This window comes from Lepidochelys kempii, chromosome 7 (genome assembly GCF_965140265.1).
Source record: "Lepidochelys kempii isolate rLepKem1 chromosome 7, rLepKem1.hap2, whole genome shotgun sequence".
NCBI classification, from domain to species: domain Eukaryota; kingdom Metazoa; phylum Chordata; order Testudines; family Cheloniidae; genus Lepidochelys; species Lepidochelys kempii.
Window position 1 is genome coordinate 1,268,085 of NC_133262.1, and position 25,258 is coordinate 1,293,342.

The 25,258-nt window shown below is 64.0% G+C and overlaps 1 protein-coding gene across 3 annotated transcripts in view; it reads left to right on the plus strand.

The window, feature by feature from the left end:
- LOC140914013 (laminin subunit beta-2-like) overlaps positions 1-25,258 on the plus strand; it is a 48,122-nt gene that overhangs the window by 13,750 nt on the left and 9,114 nt on the right. For all 3 annotated transcript variants that reach the window (XM_073350836.1, XM_073350837.1, XM_073350839.1), the window contains 15 exons: positions 689-845; positions 2,468-2,620; positions 3,246-3,404; positions 4,227-4,348; positions 4,809-4,929; positions 6,462-6,654; positions 7,089-7,232; positions 10,136-10,367; positions 11,047-11,210; positions 14,527-14,751; positions 15,773-15,987; positions 16,192-16,288; positions 18,916-19,294; positions 19,762-19,946; positions 21,170-21,411. In XM_073350836.1, the coding sequence (XP_073206937.1) occupies positions 689-845; positions 2,468-2,620; positions 3,246-3,404; positions 4,227-4,348; positions 4,809-4,929; positions 6,462-6,654; positions 7,089-7,232; positions 10,136-10,367; positions 11,047-11,210; positions 14,527-14,751; positions 15,773-15,987; positions 16,192-16,288; positions 18,916-19,294; positions 19,762-19,946; positions 21,170-21,411 (2,788 nt within the window). The remainder of the gene's footprint in view (positions 1-688; positions 846-2,467; positions 2,621-3,245; positions 3,405-4,226; positions 4,349-4,808; positions 4,930-6,461; positions 6,655-7,088; positions 7,233-10,135; positions 10,368-11,046; positions 11,211-14,526; positions 14,752-15,772; positions 15,988-16,191; positions 16,289-18,915; positions 19,295-19,761; positions 19,947-21,169; positions 21,412-25,258) is intronic.

A 25,258-nucleotide genomic window follows, 5' to 3' on the forward strand; every position in this document is an offset into this window, starting at 1 on the left:
GCCCCACCCCCAGAGGGAGAAATGCCCCCCCGATCTCTAGCTGCCGTGACCCCCAGCCAGCGTGTGACAGGCGGGTTAGTTGGTGTAGAACAGCCCGGTCTGCTGGGTTGCTTTCAATAGTCACCCAGAGACCGATGCCTATTCGGGAGACTCCAGGCCAACCCTGGAGGGTTGGCAACCCTCCCTCACACCTCTTGCCCCTCCTCCTTCCTTTCTGTTCCCGGGCCAGCAGGTCACCCCGGCTGCGCCAACACCCTGGGCTGATCCTCGCAGAGGAGGGGGCCTGGCCCTCAGTTGCCAGGCTACGAGTGTCGGCTGTTCTCTGCGGCCTGTCACAGCCACACCTGCCCTCTAGGGGTCACGCAAAGATCACCCCCCCTTGTCCCACCACCCAGATACCTGAGTAACACAGGGGAAACTGAGGCACACCCACTATTCAGAGAAGACAGTAAGACCATGCCCAGGTCATCACCCCGGGGGTGGGACACAAGCTGTGGGGAGCTGGGGATGGAACCAGGGCACTCAGGGCTGGTAACAGGCTGGCCCCTCTCACTCCTCCCCCATGGCCCCTGCCCTGGGACAGACACACGGACATGTGGCCTGGGCTGGGCCGGCTCCCCCGGGACAAAGGGACAGGGCAGAGCAGGCTCCCTTAGCCCAGGATGGACAGGGCTTGTGCCGCCCCCAGGTGCTCCATGGAGGACGGGTTGTGCCCCTGCCGGCCCCACCTCATCGGGCGCCAGTGTGACCAGGTGCAGCCCGGCTACTTCTGTGCACCCCTGGACTACTACAGCTACGAGGCAGAGCATGCCACAGGACACGCGCCCACCCACCCCACGCTGCCGGTGAGTGCGGGCACCCAATGCTGGCTGCTGCAGGTCCCGGGGCTGGGAGGGGGCAGGGCGCGGGGTCCTGGGCCTGAGGGGGGCAGCATGTGGGGTCCCAGGGCCGGGGGGGAGCACCCAGGGTCCCTGGGCCAAGGGGGGGGCAGTGTGTGGGGTCCCAGGGCCGAGGGGGTGGGCAGCGCACAGAGTCCCATGTTATAACGATGCTGGTTCTAGCAGGACCCAACGGAGAGTGCCAATTTAAGGCAAACTGCTCAAAGCAGGGCAGTTACAGCCCAGGGCTGGGGTTTCTGTGCCCACCAAGGCAAACCAAACCAGCCAAACAGAGCAGACTTTGGTCTCATTCCACTGGCTAACCCCAAGTCACACGAGCAATTCCCTTAGACACTCCAGTTTCCCAGTATCCCCACCAGGGCCACTCGTTATGGGGACAGATGGTTGTGAAAACCAACACCCCAGTAAAAGAAAAACAGTTCTCTCGATCCCAAAGGACCAAGCCCCAGACCCCGGTCAATACACAAAACAGATCTTACCCACAGATCACGCTGCTGCCGATCCTTTGGAGTGTAAAATCTAAAGGTTTGTTCATAAACGGAAAAGACAGAGAGGAGAGCTAGAACGGGTTCAATGGAATCAATGACGTCCAGTGACGGCCAAGTTCTTGGGTCAGGCTTGCAGCAGGGATGGAATAAACGGCAGGTTCAAATCCAGTCTCTGGAGAACATCCCCGGCTGGGATGGGTCTTTCAGTCCTTGGGTCAAAGCTTCAGGGTAGCCAAGTCCCTCCAGAGGCCAGAAGCAGGACTGAAGACCAGCTGGAAGAGCTGCAGCAGCTTTTGAAAGTCTCTTGCCGTGTGGTCTCTGCTTTCTGTGTCCCAAGGACAAGCTGCCCATCCATGGCCTGGAAACACCTCAGAGTTCGGTCCCTAGGCAGGTCCCTGCACGCCTGGCTGAGTCCCCAGGCGCGTCTGCCTTCTCTCACTGGGTCAGTTGTGTCGCTGATGGTCCTTAATGGGCCGTCCAGCAGGCTAGGCAGAGCTGACCCCAACGTGTCTGGGGTGTCCCCCAGAAGCAGAGCACAGGTTTGAACTACAGACAGGACAGAGCCAATATTCATAACTTTAACTACAAAATGATAGACGCACACAGACAGCATCATCCTAACCAGCAAACCATCACCTTGTCTGAGACACCTTAGTTGACCCCCTTTATACAAGATTTAGTGCCACTACGGGACCTGGGTTGCAACGATGTTCTATATGGTCCCAGTTCAAGTCAATAACGTCACAGCTGGTCACGGGCTCAGTACCCCTCCCAAGTGCAGTTCCGTGGCTGTGGGGCCCAGTCTCTCGTGGCAGGCTGGGGTCTGGGCCGGGGGTTTTGCCCCCCGCAGAGCAACAGGACCCAGCACCAGCTACACTGTGCAGCCGGGCGTCAGCGTCCCTCTGGCCAGCTGGAGCCTGCTGCGGTCAGGGGGTCTCCTCAGGGTAACCCCAGCCCCCCACAGCAACCTCCTGCCCCCTCGTCAGTCCCCCTGGCTCAGCCCCATCCCCCGGGGTGCTCGGCGCAGCCCCCATCCCCGCGCCCCTGGCGGTCTCCCAGGCTGACCCTGGCCCGTTGCAGGGAGCGCTGCGCCCCGAGGCCCCCTCGGACTGCCTGGAGCACTCCCGCGGGCTCCCCAACGGGCGGAAGGGGCGTCTGCGCCGCCAACGTGGAGCCATGCGGCTCCGGCAGCACCGAGCCCTGCCCCGGCGCAGCCGGCAGCCCCTGCACAAGGTGAGGAGCGGGGGGAGGGTCCTGGAGGAGGAAGGGGGGGGAGGATGGGAGCAGGAATGGGGGGGCTGTGGGGTGTCACAGATCCACAGGGTCGGGGCTATGCCCCAGTTCTCGAGCAGTGCCCCAGAGGGCCCGTTCAGTGGGCCAGCCCCCCGAGTCCCATTCCTCTCCCAGGCTCGGCCATGTGATCCCACCAGGCCTACATCCGGCGCTTGGGGTGCCAATGCCCAGACGACCTGCCCCACTGTGGACAGTGCTAGGCCCTCAGGAGTTCTTCCCTGGCCTCTTGGGGAGGGGGGCTAACAAAGCGAGGGGAGAGCCCCGTGAAGCCGACGTAGCCATAATCCTCCCACCACTGGGCAGCAATGCAGGGAGTAAAAGGAAACTGAGGCACACGTAGGATTAATAAAAAACACTACAAAAAATTCCCATTTTGTCACATAAGGGAGGATAGCAGGGAGCAGGAGTGGGGGTAGGGATGCGGCAGGTGGGGGCAGCAGTGGAGGGGTGGGGACAGGAATGGGCTGAGCGTAGTGGGGGGCAGGGATGGGGTGAGATGGGGGCAGGTGGGGGCAAGGGGCAGCGGTGGAGGGGCAGGGCACTGACCCAGGTTTCTGCCCCCCAGCCTGACGTGGAAGTGGTGTCCCGGGAGCACGTGGGTCACATGATCACATGGACGGGGCCCGGCTTCGCCCGCGTGCGGGATGGGGCCGGCCTGTCCTTCCACATCGACAACATCCCCTACCCCATGGAGTACGACATCCTGATCCGCTACGAGCCCGAGGTGTGTGGGGCACAGAGGGGTGGCTGGGCGCCAGGCTGCCCGGTGGCAACAGGCCGGCAGGGGAGGGGATGGCCGGGCTCCTGCAGGGTGTGTGGGGCTGATGGGGGAGGGGTGGCTGGGTGCCAGGCTGCCACAGGGCATGGGGCTGATGGTAGGGTTGCCACCTTTCTAATTGCTGGTACCCAGACTCCCAGCCCCACCCGTCCCCGCCTCTCCCCCCAAGGCCCCACCCCTGTCACTTGCTGGATCTTGCCACCTTCCTTTCCTTCCCCCCGCCCCGCTGGGCTCCCTCTGCTCCGGGGCTGGGTTGGAGGTCCGGCGGCCTGCACAGGGGGCGGCCTGGCTGAGCAGGGTCTGAGCGCGTGGGTTAATCACACAGCGCCTCCCCCCACCCGTGGTAACTGGGCTTCGGGTGTCCAGTCAGTGCATCTGACCGGGCACTACCAGGTCCCCTTTTCAACCAGACTTTCCGGTCAAAAACTGGGCATCTGGCAGCCCTAGCTGAGGGCGGAGGGGATGGCCTGGCACCGGGCTCCCCTGGTGTGTGGGGCCCAGCCCCGAGAGCACCCGGTGCAGAGTCCACACTCAGCGCCCAGCTCAGCTGCCCAGGGCAAGGGGCCCATGCTGGGAGCAGGCTGCCCTGAGGAACGCTGCAGGGGCCCGGTTCATCTCCCAGGGCCTGTCCGGCCCCCAGCCCAGGGCTCCTTCCCCTGCCAGCACCACCGGGCCCACCCCCGGCAGTGCCCCCACTCCCTCGGGAGGGCTGTAGGCTTCCGCCCTTGGGGACCCAGCTGCGGGGCGCCCCAACCCCTCTCCCTGCAGTCCACAGAGGACTGGGAGGCCATCGTCAGCGTCAGTGCCCAGGCGTTGCCCACGAGCCCTCGCTGCGGGAACGTGCTGCCCTCGGAGCAGAGATACAAGGAAAGCCTGCCGCACACCGAGAGGTGAGAGCCGACAGGGGGGCTCCTGGCCGGATCCAGGCCCTGTTTTCTCCTCCCCCTGCCTGGGGACCCTCGTGGGGCACCAGTGCCCTCGCTGCCAGGCGGCTCGGGCCAATGTTGCAGTGCATCCCCTCACCAGCTGCTGCCCGGGCTAGGAGCCAGCCCTGCCAAGGGGGCACAGCCCCCCAGCCTCCCAGCCATGCCGTGCGCAGCCCAGCCCATGCCAGCTGATTCCCCAGCCTGGCAAACTGACCAACACTGGGCTGGGCTCACCTCCCCGCCCGCAGGCCCTGGCCCTGTCCCACGTTGGGCTGGGCTCAGAGCCCCCCACCCCCACCCAGGGCCCTGTCCCATGCTGGGCTGGGCTCACAGCCCCCCTGTGTCATAGCCCCCATTGTTTGCCCCAATCGGCCAGCCCACACCACTTACCCTCCTGCCCCTCACCCCTGCCTCCTGCCCCCAGGTACGCCCTGCTGTCCCGGCCCTTCTGCTTTGAGCCCAGTAACCAGTACGAGATCGCCATGCGGTTCCAGCGGGCGGGTGTGGTCCAGCGCCACCCAGCCGCCTTCATCCTCATCGACTCGGTAAGGGCAGGGGCTGGCGGGAGCTGCCCTCAGCAGCCTCTCCCCTCAGCCAGCGGCTGCGCAGGGGGGTGCCAGGTCCTGACCCCAGAGTCCCCACGTGGCCTCTGCCAGGCACCCCTCCCAATCCCCGCTTCTCCCTGGGAGAGCCCTGGGCCAGGCATGGCAGCTGCCTCCTGCACTGGGCGGGGAGAGGCCAAGCCAGGGCTGTAGCCACGTCGCCTGGCTTTGCAGAGCAGGGGGTGTCCTTCCAGCAGCTACTCACTGCCCCAAGGTGTTGTGGGCTGAAGCCCCCCACGGCACTGTGAGCTGGAGCCCATGTGCCAGCTCCGGATGTGACAGGAAACCTGCCAGTGCCCTGGTTGAGCCGTAAGTCACTTCCCGCCAGCTGCCACCTGTCACGGCATCCCCAGGCTGTGCTCTGGAGCTGCTCCCTACGAAGCCAGCCAGGACCCTGGGGGAGCCTCCTCTCAACAAGGACAAGTGCAGAGTCCTGCACTTAGGACGGAAGAACCCAATGCACTGCTACAGACTAGGGACCGAATGGCTCGGCAGCAGTTCTGCAGAAAAGGACCTAGGGGTGACAGTGGACAAGAAGCTGGATATGAGTCAGCAGTGTGCCCTTGTTGCCAAGAAGGCCAATGGCATTTTGGGATGTATAAGTAGGGGCATTGCCAGCAGATCGAGGGACGTGATCGTTCCCCTCTATTCGACATTGGTGAGGCCTCATCTGGAGTACTGTGTCCAGTTTTGGGCCCCACACTACAAGAAGGATGTGGATAAATTGGAAAGCGTCCAGCGAAGGGCAACAAAAATGATTAGGGGACTGGAACACATGACTTATGAGGAGAGGCTGAGGGAGCTGGGATTGTTTAGCCTGCAGAAGAGAAGAATGAGGGGGGATTTGATAGCTGCTTTCAACTACCTGAGAGGCTGTTCCAGAGAGGATGGCTCTAGACTGTTCTCAGTGGTAGCAGATGACAGGACATCTGTTGCCTGCATGTACCGTGCCGCTCGCTCGTTGGCAGGTGCCACCGGCAGTACCATGATGTGGTGGTGGGGAGGGCCCCAGGGCTGCTCCGGGCCTGCTGGGTGCCACTTCTGCCTCTGGCTCTCATTCCCCAGTGCCCGCACCCCTGTCTCCCTGGCCCCAAACACCTGGTCCACTGCACCCCCTGCCTGGCCCTGCCCAGCCCACACCTTGCGCTACCCGGCCCATGGGCCCACGGCACAGCCTGCCCCACTGGGCTTGCCCATCCATCTGGCCTGTGGCATTAAGCCTGTGCCCCCTCTGCGTCGCGCCTGGCCTGGCCATGCCCCCACCATGCCCTATGCCTAGTCCAGCCAGCACCTGCCTCTAACTCTGCCCCATGCAGCCTGTCCAGCGCCCCCCGCTCCCCCAGTGCAGCCTGTCTAGCCCAGCCTGGCCTACTCCCTGCCCCCCACATTCCTGGCCTAGTGCAGCCTGCTGCCCTGCCCAGCCCGTGCCCCACAGGCTGGGCCCCCCATTTGCGCTCATGCTTCTCCCTTCCCAGCTCGTCCTTCTGCCGCGAGTGCTGGAGCTGCCGGCTTTCCGTGGCAGCGAGCCGGCGGCGGTGCAGCACCGGGAGGAGCTGGAGCGCTACACGTGCCAGGAGGCGTTCCGCATGGCGACCATGCCAGCGCTGCCCGAGATGTGCACCCGTCTGCTCTGCAGCATCTCCGCCCTGCTGCACGATGGGGCCCTGGGTGAGTGCCGGCCGGGGGGGCCCTGGGGGAGTGCCGGCTGGGGGGGCGGGCCCCTGGGGGAGTGCCGGCCGGGGGCGGGCCCCTGGGGGAGTGCCGGCCGGGGGGGGGGGCCTGGGGAGGGTGCTGGCCAGGGCCCTGGGGGAGTGCCGGCCGGGGGGGGAGGCCTGGGGAGGGTGCTGGCCAGGGCCCTGGGGGAGTGCTGGCCGGGGGGGGGCCTGGGGAGGGTGCTGGACAGGCTCCCTGGGCTGGGAATCTGGGGGGGCAGCGCTTGCTGAGGGGCGGAGTGGGTTGAATGGCAGCTAACGCCCTGCCCTGGGGCTCTGCCAAGCACGCTCCTCCGTGAGCCCAGCGCTGGGGGGCGGGACTCCTGACTTCTCTTCCTGTGTGTGCCAAGGGGGCCCCCATGAGCACCACTGGTCCCCCTCTCTCCCCAGCCTGCCAGTGCGACCCCCAAGGCTCCACCAGCAGCGTGTGCCAGCCGGTGGGTGGGCAGTGCCCGTGCAAACCCCACGTGATCGGCCGGCGCTGTGACCAGTGTGCGCCAGGCACCTATGGACTGGGGCCCTCCGGCTGCAGCCGTGAGTACCTGTGTGTCTGTCCCCATGTCGCCCTGGGAGCACCGGCCCGGTCGGTCGGTCCGTCTGTCGGTCTGTCTGGGTGACTGCCCACCCCAGGGCTGTCTCCCATGAACCCCACCTTGTGCTCCCCTGGGGGGGATGTGCCTGAGCCCAGGAGAGCCAAAGGGGATGTGTGCCCCCCCGTCTGCCACCCCCGGTGCCCAGGAGCTCGCTGTGGCTCGTCCCTCCCAAGGGCTGGGCGCACCCTTCGCTCGCTGGGCCGGAGCTGCAGCTGCCTTGCGGGGCTGCCAACTTCCTAATCACACAAAACCGAACTCACACCCCGGCTCCGCCCCCGCTCTGAGGCCCCCCCACGCCCCGCCCCCCTCACTCTATCCCCCTCCCTCCATTGCTCCCGCTCCCCCACCCTCACTCACTTTCACTGGGCTGGGGCAGGGGGTTGCGGGGGAGGGGGTGGGGCCGGGGATGAGAGGTTTGGGGTGCAGGAGGGGGATCTGGGCGGGGGTTGGGGTGCGGGGGGGGTGAGGGCTCCGGCTGGGGATGAGAGGTTTGGGGTGCAGGAGGGGGATCTGCGCGGGGGTTGGGGTGCGGGGGGGGGTGAGGGCTCCGGCCGCGGATGAGAGGTTTGGGGTGCAGGAGGGGGATCTGGGCGGGGGTTGGGGTGCGGGGGGGTGAGGGCTCCGGCCGGGGGTGGGGCCGGGGATGAGAGGTTTGGGGTGCAGGAGGGGGATCTGGGCGGGGGTTGGGGTGCGGGGGGGGTGAGGGCTCCGGCCGGGGGTGGGGCCGGGGATGAGAGGTTTGGGGTGCAGGAGGGGGATCTGGGCAGGGGTTGGGGTGCGGGGTCACTGTGGCGCTTACCGCGACCCTGTGGCCTCTCTGCGCATGGGCGGCCAGGCGGCTCTGTGTGCTGCGTGCTGCCCTCGTGCCCACGGGCAGGGAGCCTGCCTTAGCCCCGGGTCCCCCCTGTGCCGCCGGCCGGGTTTTTAATGGCCCTGTCGGCGGGGCTGACCGGAGCTGCCAGGGTCCCTTTTCGCCTGGTCACCCTACTGCCTGGCTGGGCAAAGGACGAGTTCGCCTCCCTGTTTCACCCAGCACCGGGCCCACTCTGGTCGTTTTCCGACACACGTTCCACCTCGGCTCTCCGAGACCCCCGGCCACTCGCTTGCTCCCCCTGGCTTTCCCCGAGAAAAGGGATGCAAAGGGGCCTGGCCTGAGCCTGGGGCCTGGGAAGAGGGGGCATTGCAGCTCTCCCTCTGCCCTGGGTCAGGCCGGGGTTTGCCCCACGCCAGCCAGGCTCAGAGCAGGGGCCAGGGAAGGCAATAGATCGGCTGGCAGGCGGAGGGAGGGGCTCCCCCTCCTGTAACACAGAGGAAGGGCTGCTAGACACCTGCCTGTCTGCAACCAGAGCCCAGAGCCCAGACCCCAGGCTGAGTGGGGCAGAGGAATCCCCCCTCCCCCCACCCACACACGGGAGCTGAGTCCCATGGGCCCAGACGCTGTCCCGGGGTGCAGGGGCAGGGCTGAGCCCCCAGCTGAACCCCCAGGCAGGGCAAGACCACGGCCAGACGAGGCCCCAGGGGAGGGGAAAGCAGCTGGGAGGTGGCTGCTGGTACCAGAGACACCTGGTCTGAGGGGGGCCATGGCCGTGGTGGGGTCTCCGCAAGAGAGCCCAAATTCCAGCCCACGAGGTGGGGGGGGAGGCTAAGAGGGCTCTGTCCTGGGGGCAGCAGGTTACCCCAAGGGGAGGTGGGGGCCTTGCATACACCCAGTCCCAGCGTTGGGACACGACTCCAGAGGGCCCTGCCCACATGCAGGAGCATCCTGCATCCCGGCTTCCCCACCCCCAGGGCACCAGACATGGCTGGGGTACAACTAGCCTTGTAGGGGGACAAACCTTCTCTGATCTGCCCAAGTGCTCCAGGGGTCCCTCCCTGCCCAATGTAGGGCCAGGGCTGCAGCTGGCTGACCCCTGGGGGAAGGGGGTCACTGCCCTCCTCACTCCCTGGCAGACAAGGGGGAGGGGCAGTGGCAGGACCCAAGCCTGGTTTCAAACCCAAAGGTTTGGGATGGCAAAGGGCAGCATGGAAACTCCCCCGTGGCCCCTGCTAGTGCCCCCCAAAAGCGCCGACCTCCGAGAGGACATGACACTGCTCTGAATGGTGTACTGGAAACTGCCGATGGTGCTTGGCGGATCCTGGAAATGCCTGGCCGGCCAGCAACCAAAGGGACAGGATAGATGCTGGGGCACCTATGGATAACATTGGGGGGTCACTGGCTGATGTGATCCCGCTCCGTTGGGTCGCAAAGGGGCAAGAAGGTGACAAAGTGGGAACGGTTTGTAATATTGGTATGAAGCCTGCATGCCTCAGTTTCCCCTGTGCTGCATTGTTGCAGGGAGGGGGAGGGCTGTGTGCTCTGGGGCAGGCTAGCAGACAGAGGGAGGGTGTCCCCAGCTGCTTGGGCCTCAATCCCCCTATCAGTGGAGCCTGGGGAAGACAATGAGGAATCCAGCACCTACCAACCAAGGCCTCTACCTGTCCACCCAGCTGTCCCAGCCGGCAGACCCATCTCAGTGGAGGATAGGAGAAGACGGGGAAAGCCCACTACCCAGGACAGTGACTGACACAGACCCACAGGATCAGGGCTACACCCCCACCTTTGGAGGTCTCCAGGAGGAACCCCTGCGGTGTACCAGAGCCCTTTGGGGTCTTGCTCTTCCTCCAGGGAAACTGAGGCAAACATAGGATTCATAAAAATATTTTAAACATCCCCCCTTTGTCACAGTAACGCTCCAGGCATCGGGCCCCGTCTGTGTCCATCTGTCTGGGTATGGGGTGCTCTGGGCATGCTTGCTGTCCGTCTGGCTGCCCAGCTGGGTGACGCCCCACCCACCTGTCCCATAGGCTGTGCCTGCTCCCCCGAGGGCTCGGTCTCCAAGCTCTGTGACGCCGTGAGCGGGCAGTGCCGATGCCAGCCTGGTGCCATGGGGCGCCGGTGCGACCAATGCTCGTGGGGCCAGTGGGGCTTTCCCGCCTGCCGGCCCTGCCACTGCAACGGGCACTCGGAGGAGTGCGACCCCCACACCGGGGCCTGCCAGCAGTGCCGTGACGCCACCACAGGGCTCCACTGTGAGAGGTGGGTGTGCGGGCCCCACGGGGCGGGGGCACAGCTATGGTCCCACTGCGCGGGACAGCTGTTGAGGCCTGGGTGATGAAGACGCAATGGGGAATAGCGTGGAGGGCTGGCTGGGGGGCAGCCAGAGTGTGGGCTGCCTCAGGTGGGGGGGAAAGCTGGCCGTGGGGACAAGGATTAGCAGTGGGGGGCCTGGCCGTGGATATGGGGGGTGGCAAGGGGGGCTCACTGTGGAGCTGAGGGGGCAGCGGTGGGGGGTTGGCTGTGGGGATGTGGGGACGGCAGCATGGGGGCTGGCCATGGGGATGCGGGGATGGTGGGGGGAGCTGGTTGTGGGGATGAGGGTAGCAATTGGGGGTTGGCCATGGGGATTAGGGCAGTGATGGGGGGGCTGGCTGTGGGGATGGGGGGCAGCAGCGGGGGGAGTGGGAGTGATGGGGGGTTGGCTGTGGGGCTGGGGAGGCAATGGCAGGGAGGCTGGGGGGCTGCAGTGGTGGGGCTGGATGGTAGTTGGGGTGCGGCCTGACAGGGGGGCAGAGGCGAGGGGGCTGGCCAGAGGTCAGCAGCAGGGGCTGGGGGTCAGCGGTGGGGGGCTGGCTGTGGGGGGCAGAGGCGGGGGAGAGGCGAGGTGGTTTCTGGTCCGAATTCATCTCCCTCTTCTCTCTCCCTGTGCTGTGGGCAGGTGCTTGGAGGGTTACTATGGTGACCCGGTGCTGGGCTCGGGGCAGCAGTGCCGACCCTGCCCATGCCCGGGGTACCCTGGGACTCGGCATTACCATGGCAACTCCTGCCATGCCAACAAGGAGACCAATCAGATCGTCTGTCTGTGTGCACCAGGCTATACGGGTGAGCAGTGGGGGAGCGGGATAACGGGGTCAGGGCACTGCCCCCCCACTCTTGAGGTCATGGGGCTGGGCACAGCCCCGTTGTTCGGGGAGACTGCATGGGGGAGCAGGTGGCAGCCCCACTCAGCCATTCGAGAGGCCGTGGGGCTGGCAGCAGCCAGGGGCAGTGGGCAGGGGGTGCCCTCGGTCCCATGCAATGCTGCTCAGCCTCTGCGGAGCTGCCCCGGGGCATCCCCAAGGATGGGTGGCTGCCGGGCAGAGCAATCAGGAGACCCAAACCCTGCGAGGCCGCCCCCGCCAATGCCAGGCAGCACAGCCTGCTCTGGGAGCTGCTGGGGGAGAAGAGAGCAGGCCTGCGCTGCACCCTGAAGATTGGGGGGCACCACATGGGGCAGGAATCCCCCAACTCTGTGGAGGGGAAAGAGCTGGGCCTGGCTCCCTCCAACTGCTCTCTGGACCCAGCTCAGGGCTCCAGGGACCCATCCACCTCCTCTGGGTTACCACACAGGGCAGGGCCTCCCCCAGCTCTCAGGGGCTGCGGGCACAGAGAGAGGGAGGCGAGGCTGGGCTCTGCCTCCCACCACGTGCAGCCCCCTAGCCTGTCCCACTGGAGATGTAGTGGTAGTGGGCTGGGTCACAGAAACCCCCTTGGGACTGCCACCTGATGTGCTGAGACTACCTCTGAGCCCATTTTCCCTGCCAGCTTGGGACTTCAGTGCCCTGTCTTGTTGAGCCAGACACGCCAGCCTGCTGCAAACACAGACCCAGGTCTGTACCTGGTCCCCCAAAAGCTGCAGGCTTAACTGAAAACAGCTTAAAAGTGCTCCTGTCTCCAGCACCCAGACACCCAGCTCCCAATGGGGTTCAAACCCCAAATAAATCTGTTTTACTCTGCATAAAGCGTATACAGGGTAAACTCATAAATTGCCCTCTATAACACTGATAGAGAGATATGCACAGCTGTTTGCACCCCCAGGTATTAATTACTTGCTCTGGGTTCAATAATAAACAAAAGTGATTTTATTAAGTATAAAAAGTAGGATTTAAGCGGTTCCCCAAGTAATAACAGACAGAATGAAGTAAGTTACCAAGCAAAATAAAACAAAACACGCAAGTTGAAGCCTAATACATTAAGAAACTGAACACAGATGAAATCTCACCCTCAGAGATGTTCCAATAAGCTTCTTTCACAGACTAGACTCCTTCCTAGTCTGGGCCCAATCCTTTCCCCAGTACAGTTCTTGTTCGCTCCAGCTCAGGTGGTAACTAGGGGATTTCTCATGACTCCAGACAATTTGTTCTGTTCCACCCCCTTTTATAGCTTTGGCACAAGGGGGGAATCTTTTGTCTCTCTGGGTCCCCACCCCTCCTTCTAAACAGAAAAGCCCCAATTTTAAGATGGATTCCAGTACCAGGTGACATGGTCACATTCTTCCCAGCCTGACTCACAGGAAGCCTTCATTCTTCCACAGCCTTCATTCTTCCCAGCCTGACTCACAGGAAGCCTTCATTCTTTCACAGCCTTCATTCTTCCCAGCCTGACTCACAGGAAGGCTTGCAAGTAAACAGAGCCATCTACAGTCAATTGTCCTGGTTAACAGGAGCCAAGATACCAAACCACCATTACTGGCCCACACATTGCATAATTACAATAGGACCTCAGAGTTATATTTAATATTTCTAGTTTCAGATACAAGGATGATACATTCATACAAATGGGATGACCACACTCAGTAGATTATAAGCTTTGTAATGACCCCGTACCAGAGACCTTTTTCCTGAAGCATATTCCAGTTACATCATAGTCACACTTGTTCGCATATTTCCATAAAATCACGTGGAGAGCACCGTCACAGCACTATCTGCTGCTGCCAGCAGCCCCGGCTGCAGGCTGGGCGCTATGCCAGCCCTGCTCATGGCAGGCGGGCGGGGGGGGCTCCTGCTGGCCGACAGGGAGGGCGGGGGCGGGGCGGGGGGGCTCCTGCTGCCCGACAGGGAGGGCAGGGGCGGAGCGGGGGGCTCCTGCTGGCCGACAGGGAGGGCAGGGCGGGGCGGGGGGCTCCTGCTGCCCAACAGGGAGGGCGGGGGTGGGGCGGGGGGCTCCTGCTGGCCGACAGGGAGGGCGGGGGTGGGGCGGGGGGCTCCTGCTGGCCGACAGGGAGGGCGGGGCGGGGGGCTCCTGCTGGCCGACAGGGAGGGCGGGGGTGGGGCGGGGAGCTCCTGCTGGCCGACAGGGAGGGCAGGGCGGGGCGGGGCGGGGGGCTCCTGCTGCCCAACAGGGAGGGCGGGGGTGGGGCGGGGGGCTCCTGCTGGCCGACAGGGAGGGCGGGGCGGGGGGCTCCTGCTGGCCGACAGGGAGGGCGGGGGCGGGGCGGGGGGCTCCTGCTGGCCGACAGGAAGGGCGGGGGCGGGGCGGGGGGCTCCTGCTGGCCGACAGGAAGGGCGGGGCGGGGCGGGGGGCTCCTGCTGGCCGACAGGAAGGGCGGGGCGGGGGGCTCCTGCTGGCCGACAGGAAGGGCGGGGGCGGGGCGGGGGGCTCCTGCTGGCCGACAGGAAGGGCGGGGCGGGGCGGGGGGCTCCTGCTGGCCGACAGGAAGGGCGGGGCGGGGGGCTCCTGCTGGCCGACAGGGAGGGCGGGGCGGGGCGGGGGGCTCCTGCTGGCCGACAGGGAGGGCGGGGGCGGGGCGGGGGGCTCCTGCTGGCCGACAGGGAGGGCGGGGGCGGGGCGGGGGGCTCCTGCTGGCCGACAGGGAGGGCAGGGCGGGGCGGGGCGGGGGGCTCCTGCTGGCCGACAGGGAGGGCGGGGCGGGGCGGGGGGCTCCTGCTGGCCGACAGGGAGGGCAGGGCGGGGCGGGGCGGGGGGCTCCTGCTGGCCGACAGGGAGGGTGGGGTTTACCCTTTTCCTTTAAAAAACCAAATAGAGACACCCCTGGCCCCGCTCACCCCCAGCCCCTCCCGATGGCGATGCTGGGGGCTGCAGGGGGCCGGGGAGGTGATCTGGGGCCGGCTGGTTCCCGAGAGCCCTGTGGGGGGCAGTGCGGGGAGCACGCCGGGGCAGGGCTCCGTGCCGGCCCTGGGGCCTGGGCAGCCGTCCCAGGGATGCGTGCGTGGGGTCGGTCCCCGGGCCCCACGGCGCCAGGCCGGGGGGCTCCAGCCGAGCAGCACACTCCTGGCACGGGGCTCAGAGGCAGGTGGGGGGCGTTGGTGGCGTTTCTGGGTCCTGAGAGCAGGACGGGGCCCCTGAGGCTGCCCGGGCCGGGGTGTCCCTCCGGGGCATCGCCCAGCCGGCCGCGAGCGTCTCCTGGTCTCGCCTCCAGGCCCGCGCTGTGACCGCTGCTCCCCCGGCTACTTCGGGGCCCCAGGGCAGGAGGGCGGGGGCTGCCGGCCCTGCCAGTGCAACGGCAACATCGACCCCAGCGACCCCGAGGCCTGCGACCCCCGCACCGGGCACTGCCTGCGCTGCCAGCACCACACGGACGGGCCCCGCTGCGCCGCCTGCCAGCCCGGCTACCACGGCAACGCACCGCAGCGCAGCTGCCGACGTGAGCGGGGCGGGGCCTGCACAGTGGGGCGGGGCCGTGGGAGGGGCGGGGCCTGCACAGTGGGGCGGGACCATGGGAGGGGCGGGGCCTGCACAGTGGGGCGGGGCCTGCACAGTGGGGCGGGGCTGTGGGGAGGGGCTGGGCTGGGCCTGGCACAGTGGGGTGGGGCCGTGGGGAGGGGCAGGATGGGCCTGGCACAGTGGGGTGGGGCCGTGGGGCACGGCTGGGCCTGCCACAGTGGGGCGGGGCCATGGCGAGGGGCTGTGCGGAGGGGCTGGGCTGGGCCTGGCACAGTGGGGCGGGGCCATGGGGGGGCGGGGCTCGGCCTGGCACAGTGGGGCGGGTCGTCGGGAGGGGCGGGGCGGGGCCTGGCACAGTGGGGCGGGGCCGTGGGGAGGGGCTGGGCCTGGCACAGTGGGGCGGGGCCATGGGAGGGGCGGGGCCTGCACAGTGGGGCGGGGCCGTGGGGGGCGGGGCGGGGCCTGGCACAGTGGGGCGGGTCGTCGGGCGGGGCGGGGCCTGGCACAGTGGGGCAGGGCCGTGGGAGGGGCGGGGTGGGCCTGGCACGGTGGGGTAGGGCCGTGGGGAGGGGCGGGGTGGGCCTGGCACAGTGGGGTGGGGCCATGGGGAGGGGCAGGGTGGGCCTGGCACAGTGGGGCGGGTCGTCGGGCGAGGTGGGGCCTGGCACAGTGGGGCGGGGCCATGGGGAGGGGCAGGCTGGGCCTGGCACAGTGGGGCGGGGCCGTGGGGAGGGGCAGGCTGGGCCTGGCACAGTGGGGCGGGGCCGTGGGGAGGGGCAGGGTGGGCCTGGCACAGTGGGGCAGGACAGGGCCTGGCATCTCATCACAGGGAGTGGGGCTGGGGTCCCAGGCCCTGGCACTGTGTAGACACGGGGGGAGAGGGCCCAGCACGGCCCTGTCCCTGAGTGTGGGAGATGGCAGTGCCCTGGGGCTGTGGGTATCTGTGGGCAGAGGGAGGGGGCTGAACCCTGCCCCTCCAATCCTGCTGCTGCTGTTCCCAGGCTGCACCTGTAACCAGCTGGGCACGCTGCCTGCCCACTGCACCTCCGGCACCTGCTACTGCGACCGGCTCACGGGCAGCTGCCCCTGCCGCGAGCACGTGGTGGGCAAGAACTGCGACCAGTGCGCCCCCGGCTTCCGGAGCTTCGGTGGGGAGCAGGGCTGCGAGCCCTGCGGCTGCCACCCGGCCCACTCCCTGCAGCAAGGCTGCAACATGGTGAGTGCCCGTGCCAGGGAGCAGGGGCTGGGTGCCACCTGGCATGCAGCAGGGCCTGGCGCTCGGCCTGGGCCGTGCCCTGCTGGGCACTGCATGGGCAGGCTGCCCTGTGGGGCCATCGGGCTGCGCAGGGCCCAGGGAGGCCTGTGTTTGGGGGTGCCCAGGCTCCCTCTGCTCCACCTAAGTGTCTTCTTTGCCCACCAGTTCACAGGGCAGTGCCCATGCCGGCCAGGCTTCGGGGGACGCACCTGCGCCGACTGCCAGGAGAACCACTGGGGCGAGCCAGAGCAGGAGTGCATGGGTGAGTGTGTGTGGGGGGAGATGTGGGCAGAGACCTGGAGTGCAAGTCCTGGGGTCGAGCCGTGGGGGGGTGGGGCAGGGCAGGGGGAAAGTCTGGAGTGGAACCTGGAAGAGATGGGGGGTGAGCTGGAGGGGAGTGGGGGGGGCAAGCCAGGAGGGGGCACAGGGGGTGGTGGGAGAGCCAGATGGGGATGGGTGCTAGACCAAGGGGTGGCAGGGGGCAAGCCCAGATGGGAGATGAAGGTGAGCCCAGGGGTGGGGGGTGGGAGGCAAGCCGTGGGGGATGAGGGGTGAGCCATGCGGGGGGCTCACAATGCTGCCCGTGGGAGCCAGCTGAGGTCACTCAGTCGGGGTGAACTGCAGACAGAGCGGGGCAGACAAACCCCGAACGCCGGTGGATATGCCACTCCTCAGAGTTACCAAACCAGCCTCCGTATCACCTCCCTGGGTACTCAGACGTCCACACAACGCAGTGCCCCTAAAGTGCCCGCCCCAGGCCTCCCTCCGGACACACGTCAGATACGATGATGATTACTGAAGATCTTCTCTCATCATATAAGAGAGCAGGTTCCCCCAATCCCAAAGGATCAGGCCCCAGACCCAGGTCCGATGATAACTTAGATCTTACCCCAAATACGCACTGATAGCCAATTCTCGTTAATTAAACTACAGTTTATTCAAAAAGAAAAGGGAGAGAGAGTTGGTAGAGAGATCAGTCTACAGACCGACCTGAGTTCAGTTCTTGAGGTCACGATACCGAGCAGAGATGGTGAATCTGTAGTGGCCAAACGTCCTTTTAGAAACAGCCCAGAGGTTACAGTCCAATGTCCATGTTCAGGGTGACTCCAGTCAGTGACTGGGGATCTCAATCCTTATGGCTCAGGGTTTCCCCTTCTTGAAACCCAAAGCCGATCTGAGATGAAGGAGGATCGTGTCCCAGGGCTTTTATACATTTCCAGCAGCCTCTTGGCCTGAGAAGACAATAGGCTCAACCTTCCTTCTCCCAAACATCCTGGCAATTAGCTCAGGGTAATTTATCATTAAACGGTTCAGATACAGGTTACCCCAACCTTCCCGGAGACAGAGAGACAACAACACTGTTGCCCTCCAGTGTCTTCCTAGATCTTCACACTCCTGTTTTGATCTTTGAATCAAAGCCGTGGCAATAGACAAGACTCGTTTGCTGACATCACAAGCCCTGAGCCAGCATCTCCCCTTCTCTCTCTAGCAGTGCGGGCTGCAGTTCACAGCTCTCCTCCTTTCCATCTCTTCCTAAGCAGTCTCTAAAGTTGGGCCCTGGGTCAGGTCAGTCTGGGAGGTCATTAACTCTTTCTGGCCCTGTGTCACCTGTCAATGAGATATGATATCACACTCCTAACCCCACAGGGGGCAAGCCAGAGGGGGCTGAGAGGTGAGCCCAGTGGGGTTGAGCCAGAGGGTGATGGGGTGAGCCCAGAGGAGTGGGGGGGCAAGTCAGAGGGGGATGGTGGTGAGCCGGGGGGGGAGAGTCGGGGGTGAGTTGGAAGGGGATGGGAGTAAACCCAGAGGGATGGGAGGCAAGCCACAGGTGAATGGGGTCGAGCGAGAGGGGTCCCCACACTGGACAGGCTGCTTTGCTCTGCCCTCACTGAGCCCCGTGCCCCGCAGAGAAGGGCGTGGGGCTTTGGGCATTTGCGGAGACTGCAGAGCTGGTGCAGCCAAGGCCTCGCTGCATTGTCAGAGCTGGGGTGGGGGAGTGTCACGGAGTCCCCGGGCGACGCTCTGGAACTGCTCCCCACGAAGCCAGGCAGGACTCTGGGGCAGTCTCCTCTCTGGGAGCAGCCTGTCTGCAGGACACACAGCTCCCCCGGCTTCCACCTTCCTGGGTCTGACCTCGGAGCATTCAGCATCCTCTGCCCCTCCGTGCGCTTCCCCCAGCGAGTCCGCTCAGGCGGGATCCTGGGGAAGCCAGAGGGTCCTGCCCCCCAACTCCGCAGTCAGACGTGACTCTCGGCCAGCCAGTAAAACAGAAGGTTTATTAGACGACAGGAACATGGTCTAACACAGAGCTTGTAGGTGTAGAGAACAGGACCCCTCAGCTGGGTCCATTTTGGGGGGCAGTGAGCCAGACAACCCCGTCTGCCCTTCACTCCAGGTCTCCAGCCAGCCCCAAACTGACACTCCCTCCAGCCCCTCCTCCTCTGGGCTTTGTCCCTTTCCTGGGCCAGGAGGGCACCGGATTCCTTTGTTCTCCAACCCTTTAGCTCTCACCTTGCAGACGGGAAGGGCCCAGGCCATCAGGTGCCAGGAAACAGGGTGTCGGCCATTCTCTGTGTTCAGACCCCTGCACACACCTGCCCTCTAGGGCTCTGCAACGATCATACACCCTTACCCCACCACCTAGATACTTAAGAACTGCCTAGGGGAAACTGAGGCACCCCCACACTATTCAGAGGAACCATTAAGAACAGCCCCACTTCGTCACAGGGGGCACGGCTGGAGACCTGCCCCCTGCCATGGGAGTGGCTCGGGCAGGGGTCAGCAGTCAAAGGGTTAACACCCCCCCCCCGGCAGCTGGCGTGCCAGGCTGTGTGCAGACTCCGGCAGGGGTTGCGGCCAGGCTGTGACATGCCCCCTTTCCCCCGGCAGCCTGTGAGTGTCACCCGGCCGGGGTGGAGAGCCCGCAGTGCGAGCGTCTCAGCGGGCACTGTGCTTGCCTCACCGGCTTCACGGGGCAGCGCTGCGACCGCTGCCAGCGCGGCTTCCAGGACAACTTCCCCCGCTGCGAGCGCTGCCCGCCCTGCTTCGCTCGGTGGGACCTGGCCCTGGACCGGCTGCACGACCGGCTGCGCCAGCTGCAGGGGCAGGTGCGGGCGCTGCAGGAGGGAGGCCCCGGGCCCGAGTTCAGCAACAGCCGCCTGCAGGACCTGGAGAGCAAGCTGAGGAGCACGGAGCGGCTGGTCGGGGACGGGAGCAGCCAGGGCGCCCCCCTCCTGCGCCAGCTGGGCCGCCGGCTGGACGGCACCAGGCAAGGGGGTGGCACCGGGAGGGAGGGGCTCGGTGACGGGACCCTTTACCCTGAGCACCCGGCGGGACCAGCCTGGTCCTGCCCTCCCGCCTGCTGGGCTGGAAGCAGATGCCCATGTTGCTGCCCCAGCTCGCATGGCTGGCCCCTTGCGAGCAGGCCCAGCAGAGGCCAAGGAGATGGAGACCCCGTGTGGGTGCAGGGCTGAGCCCCACTGGCAAGGCTGGCATGAGGGGCTGGCGCAGACTCCTCCTGCAGCTGTGCCTTGAACAGCCAGCAGCTACTCATGGGCCCTGCTTTCCCTCCCAGGACGCCGGGCGCTGGCTCTGGCCAGCCCTCTGGACGTCCGTCTCCTGCGCCCATGTGCCCGCCGGTGTGCTGGGGAGAAGGGTCTGGCCGCTGGACCTGGGCCCTGGGACAGGGTTGGGGGGCAGGTCCCGCTCTGTGCCCACTCTGAGCTGTGCCCCCAGGAAGGACATGGACGAGGTGTGGAAGCAGCTGCAGACCGCAGAGGGGCGCCTGGATGAGCCAGCTGGAGTGGACGTGGAGCAGAGGGGCCGCCTGGCCAGCCTGAGCAGGGAGCTGCGGGAGCTGAACTTCACCCTCTCCCGCCAGCAGGAGCAGCTGGCAAGATGGGAGGGGGCCAGCTTTGGGGGTAAGAGGGACAGAGTCCCCACAGTACTATAAGGTGGGTAGAAAGCTGGCTAGATTGTCGGGCTCAACAGGTAGTGATCAATGGCTCCATGTCTAGTTGGCAGCCGGTGTCAAGTGGAGTGCCCCAAGGGTCGGTCCTGGGGCCGGTTTTGTTCAATATCTTCATAAATGATCTGGAGGATGGTGTGGATTGCACTCTCAGCAAATTTGCGGATGATACTAAACTAGGAGGAGTGGTAGATACGCTGGAGGGCAGGGATAGGATACAGAGGGACCTAGACAAATTGGAGGATTGGGCCAAAAGAAATTGGATGAGGTTCAACAAGGACAAGTGCAGGGTTCTGCACTTAGGACGGAAGAATCCAATGCACCGCTACAGACTAGGGACCGAATGGCTAGGGAGCAGTTCTGCAGAAAAGGACCTGGGGGTGACAGTGGACGAGAAGCTGGATATGAGTCAGCAGTGTGCCCTTGTTGCCAAGAAGGCCAATGATATTTTGGGATGTATAAGTAGGGGCATTGCCAGCAGATCGAGGGACATGATCGTTCCCTGATCGTTCCCCACTATTTGACACTGGTGAGGCCTCATCTGGAGTACTGTGTCCAGTTTTGGGCCCCACACTACAAGAAGGATGTGGATAAATTGGAGAGAGTCCAGCGAAGGGCAACAAAAATGATTAGGGGTCTGGAACACATGAGTTATGAGGAGAGGCTGAGGGAACTGGGATTGTTTAGTCTGCAGAAAAGAAGAATGAGGGGGGATTTGATAGCTGCTTTCAACTACCTGAAAGGGGGATCCAAAGAGGATGGATCTAGACTGTTCTCAATGGTAGCAGATGACAGAACGAGGAGTAACGGTCTCAAATTGCAGTGGGGGAGATTTAGGTTGGATATTAGGAAAAACTTTTTCACTATGGGGGTGGTGAAACACTGGAATGCGTTGCCTAGGGAGGTGGTAGAATCTCCTTCCTTAGAGGTTTTTAAGGTCAGGCTTGACAAAGCCCTGGCTGGGATGATTTAACTGGGAATTGGTCCTGCTTTGAGCAGGGGGTTGGACTAGGTGACCTCCTGAGGTCCCTTCCAACCCTGATATTCTATGATTCTATGACAGCAGCTCCTCCCTGCCCTGCCCAGCCCCCAGGCAGTGCAGCCGCGTCTCCCTGGCCATGCAGGGGCAGAGCTCTCCGTGGCCTGGCCTGATGCCCTGCTCCTGTGCCCTGGCAGAGTCCTACCGGAGCATCCGGGCCTCCTCCGAGCGCTCGAGGCAGGCGGCACAGCGGGCCAGGGCCTCGGTGCAGGGGCCAGCCAGCCTGGTGGGCCAGGCCCAGCGCACACGGCAGGCTGCGGAGGGGCTGCTGCGTGACACAGGTGACACCTTCCGCCGGAGCCTGGCAGCGCAGAGGAGGTCGCTGCAGGAGGCCCAGAAGCGGGCAGCTGTGCTCAGCGTCTCCAGGCTCAACGAGAGGGTGAGCCGGGGGAGGGCTGGGGGAGCCCAGATTGGGCAGGGCGGGAGCCCAGGAGCGGGCAGGGCTCTGGCTGGGGGGTGGGCTGCCCCTAGGCACAGGGAGAGCTGGGGGGTCTGCACGCTGCCCCTGAGCGCTGGCTCCGCAGTGCCCATTGCCCGGGAACTGCGGCCAATGGGAGCTGTGGGGGCGGCGCCTGCAGGCGAGGTAGCATGCAGAGTCGCCTGGCCGCGCCTCCGCCTAGGAGCCAGAGGGAGATGTCACCACTTCTGGGGAGCCGACTGAGGTAAGCGCCGCCCGGGCCTGCCGCTCCTGCTGACAAAGGCATTCACACGGCCACTTGCGTCGGGAATTTCACGAGGGGGCTTTTTTGAGTACCTGTGAAAGACAAAAGTTTTGTCGACAACGTTGCAGTATAGACAAGCCCCAAGAGTGTCTGCTCCCAGAGCTAGGTCTGACTTTTCCGCTTCTCCTGGCCTCAGACCTTTCCTCTTTTCCTGCTTTCCTCCGTCTCACTTCCCAGTTCGTCCATTATCTGATCCCCTACCTCCTTCCTCAGCTCCACCCACTCCATCCTCTGCATCCTCCTCCTTCCCCTACAGCTCTTTCCAACTGCCCCTTCGGGCGGATCCCGAGCCCCCTCCTAGCTCGTGCCCCCCTCCTTGGCCGGCCCGCCCCAGGGCAGCGTTCTGTGCTGCTGCGTTGCAGGGGCGAGCGCCAGGGCAGGGTTACCCCAAGGAGCCCCTCCAGGGAGAGAGCTGGGGCAAGGCAGGGGAGTGCGGGGACAGGACTTGGGTGTTCCTCTGTCATGAATCCATAGGGTCGGTGCAAGGTCCCAGCTTTTAAACAGTCCCTGGGAGGAACCCTTCCGTGGGCCAGCCCCCCAGGGGGCCCCACCCTTCCACCAGGGTCAGCCACGTGGCCTCCCCGCCCCCTTACACTGGGCCTCTGGGCTCCAGCCCTGCTCCGCCCCGTGAGCTCTGCCCAGCTAGTCCCCCTGAGGCAGAGCCAGGCAGAGCCCTGCCCACTGTGCAGGGCCCGATGCCCCGCGCCCAGCGGCTGCAGAGACGCTCACCCCGCGCTGTCCCCTGGCGCGGCACAGAGACGTGAAGGTTGCAGCATCGGCCACCCTGCTCAGCCAGCACCCCGCCAGCTGTAGGGAGCCCCTGGTGCACGCTCTGGCTGTCCGCCCTCCTTCGGCAGAGCCCAGGGGAGAGCCCCAGGTCCCCCCCACCCAGTGCTTTGATCTCAGCTGGGGATTGTTCAGCCCCCCAGGGGCGGCAGGGAATCCAGGTGTCACGGAGTCCCTGGGCGATGCTCTGGAACTGCTCCCCATGAAGCCAGTCAGGACTCTGGGGCAGTCGCCTTTCTGTGAGCAGCCTGTCTTCAGGACACACAGCTCACACAGCTTCCACCTTCCTGGGCCTGACCTCGGAGCATTCAGCATCCTCTGCCCCTCCGTGCGCTTCCCCCAGCCAGTCCGCTCAGGCGGGGCTCCTGAGGAAGCCAGAGGGTCCGGCACCCCAACTTCACAGTCAGACGGGACTCTCAGCCAGCCAGTAAAACAGAAGGTTTGTTAGACGACAGGAACATGGTCTAAAACAGAGCTTGCAGGTGCAGAGAACGGGACCCCTCAGCTGGGTCCATTTTGGGGCCAGTGAGCCAGACAACCACGTCTGCCCTTCACTCCATGTCCCAGCCAGCCCCAAAACTGAAACTCCCTCCAGCCCCTCCTCCTCTGGGCTTTGTTCCTTTCCTGGGCCAGGTGGTCACCTGATTCCTTTGTTCTCCAACCCTTCAGCTTTCACCTTGCAGGGGGGGAAGGGCCCAGGCCATCAGTGGCCAGGAAACAGGGTGTCGGCCATTCTCTGTGTCCAGACCCCTGCACACACCTGCCCTCTAGGGCTCTGCAATGATCATACACCCTTACCCCACCCCCTAGATACTTAAGAACTGCATAGGGGAAACTGAGGCACCCCCACAATATTCGGAGGAAACATTAAGAACAGGCCCACTTCGTCACATCTCTCCCCGCTTCGAGATCGAACTGAGCGGGGTCACTTTACCCGGTGACCTGGGGAAGTTCGAAGCCACCAATGTTCCCATGGATGCCCCAGCATCTCTCCCATTCCTTGGTAGGAGTTACACCAGGTCCTTCCAGTTTCACGCCCTCCCTTAGGTCGGGGGTGGTCGATAGCACTAGCAGGCTGCATGTGGGAAGGTTTCTGCAGCCCATGCCCTTTGGCCACCCCAAAACCCCAGGGGGTCAAACTGGGATTGGGTTTTCTCCGAGTGCTCCAGTCTGGAGGGCTGCAATTCGGGCTCTCTTGGTTAAGGGCCCCCATCTTGACCTGGGCCACATACTGTTCACTTACAGAACTAGCATGGAGACATCCCTTTCTCCACAACCTTGGCTCCCCAACAAGCTGGCCAAACACAGCCACTTGGTTATAGGACGGTATACCTTTCTTAACAGCTTTCACTCCATCTGAGACCTTCTCAAAGCTATCCACACTGGATCTTTCAACAGGAAAGTCAGTGGATCCATTCACAACAGAAAATTTCTGGCTGTTAGGAACTGAAACTTTCTTGATTAAATCACTTTCACACCCTTCAGTTGCAGTAAACTGCTTGCAAAGACTCCATGAGGATTCCTTTCCCAAGGGCTTTTCTATGCAACAATTCACCCCTCCCAGAAATTCTGCTCTTACCCTCTTTACCTAGGGCTTGCTCTAGAGGAACACTTTCCTGAGCAACAACAGACTCTTTCTGGGTCTCCCTCACATCCAGAATCACCTCTGGCCCATCAGGCGGATTCCTACACAATCCCCTTTCAGGCAAACTTACAGACTTCCTAGATAAAAGGTCAGAAGCATTCTCCTTCCCTTTGCCACACACAAGTTCAGGAATCTTTTCCTCCTTGCTACAGGTTTCCACACCCTCAGTAGGTAACACAATCCCATCACCTTCATGCTCTCCTTGTGCCCTGGCTAGGATCTCACCCTGATTAGACAGAGTTGCTCCACCCTTTCCAACAACACACTAGCAACAGGCAAAATACAAGCACCAGAATTGTCTGGTCTCTGGGATTTTACATAGACCCTAACTGGATGCGACCTAGTTACAGGGCCATTCTCCCGAGCAGACAGAAACTTAGGACCCTTCCCTTCCTGGGCTTTAGCTGAGTCCAGAACCAGCTCTGAGACAACTGCACGACCCTCAACCATCACAGGCTGAAAGGCCCCTTCTGTCTGCTCCACAGACCAAGAAGAGCCGGACCCACTTTCTCCTTTACCAGACTCACAGCTTGGGAGCTCATTCCCTTTGTCCCAGCACACAAGGCTGGTCACAGACAACTGCTTGGAGACCAGGGTAGCTCCCTCCATAGGCAAGTCAATACCCCTGACAGACAGAGACCCATTTCCTTCACTGTCCCAATTCTCCACCCAGCTAACAGGTAAGGTCCCGGGACTCTCATCTTCCACTCTCCTCGCCTTTGCACCCTGCTGACTGGACACAGCCATCAGATCACAAGGCTGCCTAGGCTCATCCAAACTTTCCTTACCAAGCACCTTGCCACTCCCCACAGATCCCCTGCCCTGCCTGTGTCTCCCCCCACTCAGCTGGGGTCTCAGCTCAGCACTGCCCTTGCTGTCCCAGTGGGGGCAGGCCACTGCTTTCCTCAATGCATCAGAGCCAGCGAGAGTCCCCACTCTTGTGTGCAAGGGGGCAGGGAGCATCTCTCTGTCCCACCCAGCCCCAGGGGTCTGGTTACAGGCAGGCAGGTAGCCTGAGCCTAAGGGCTCCTCCCTGCTGCCAGCCAGGTCATCTGCATTTTCACTGACCATTT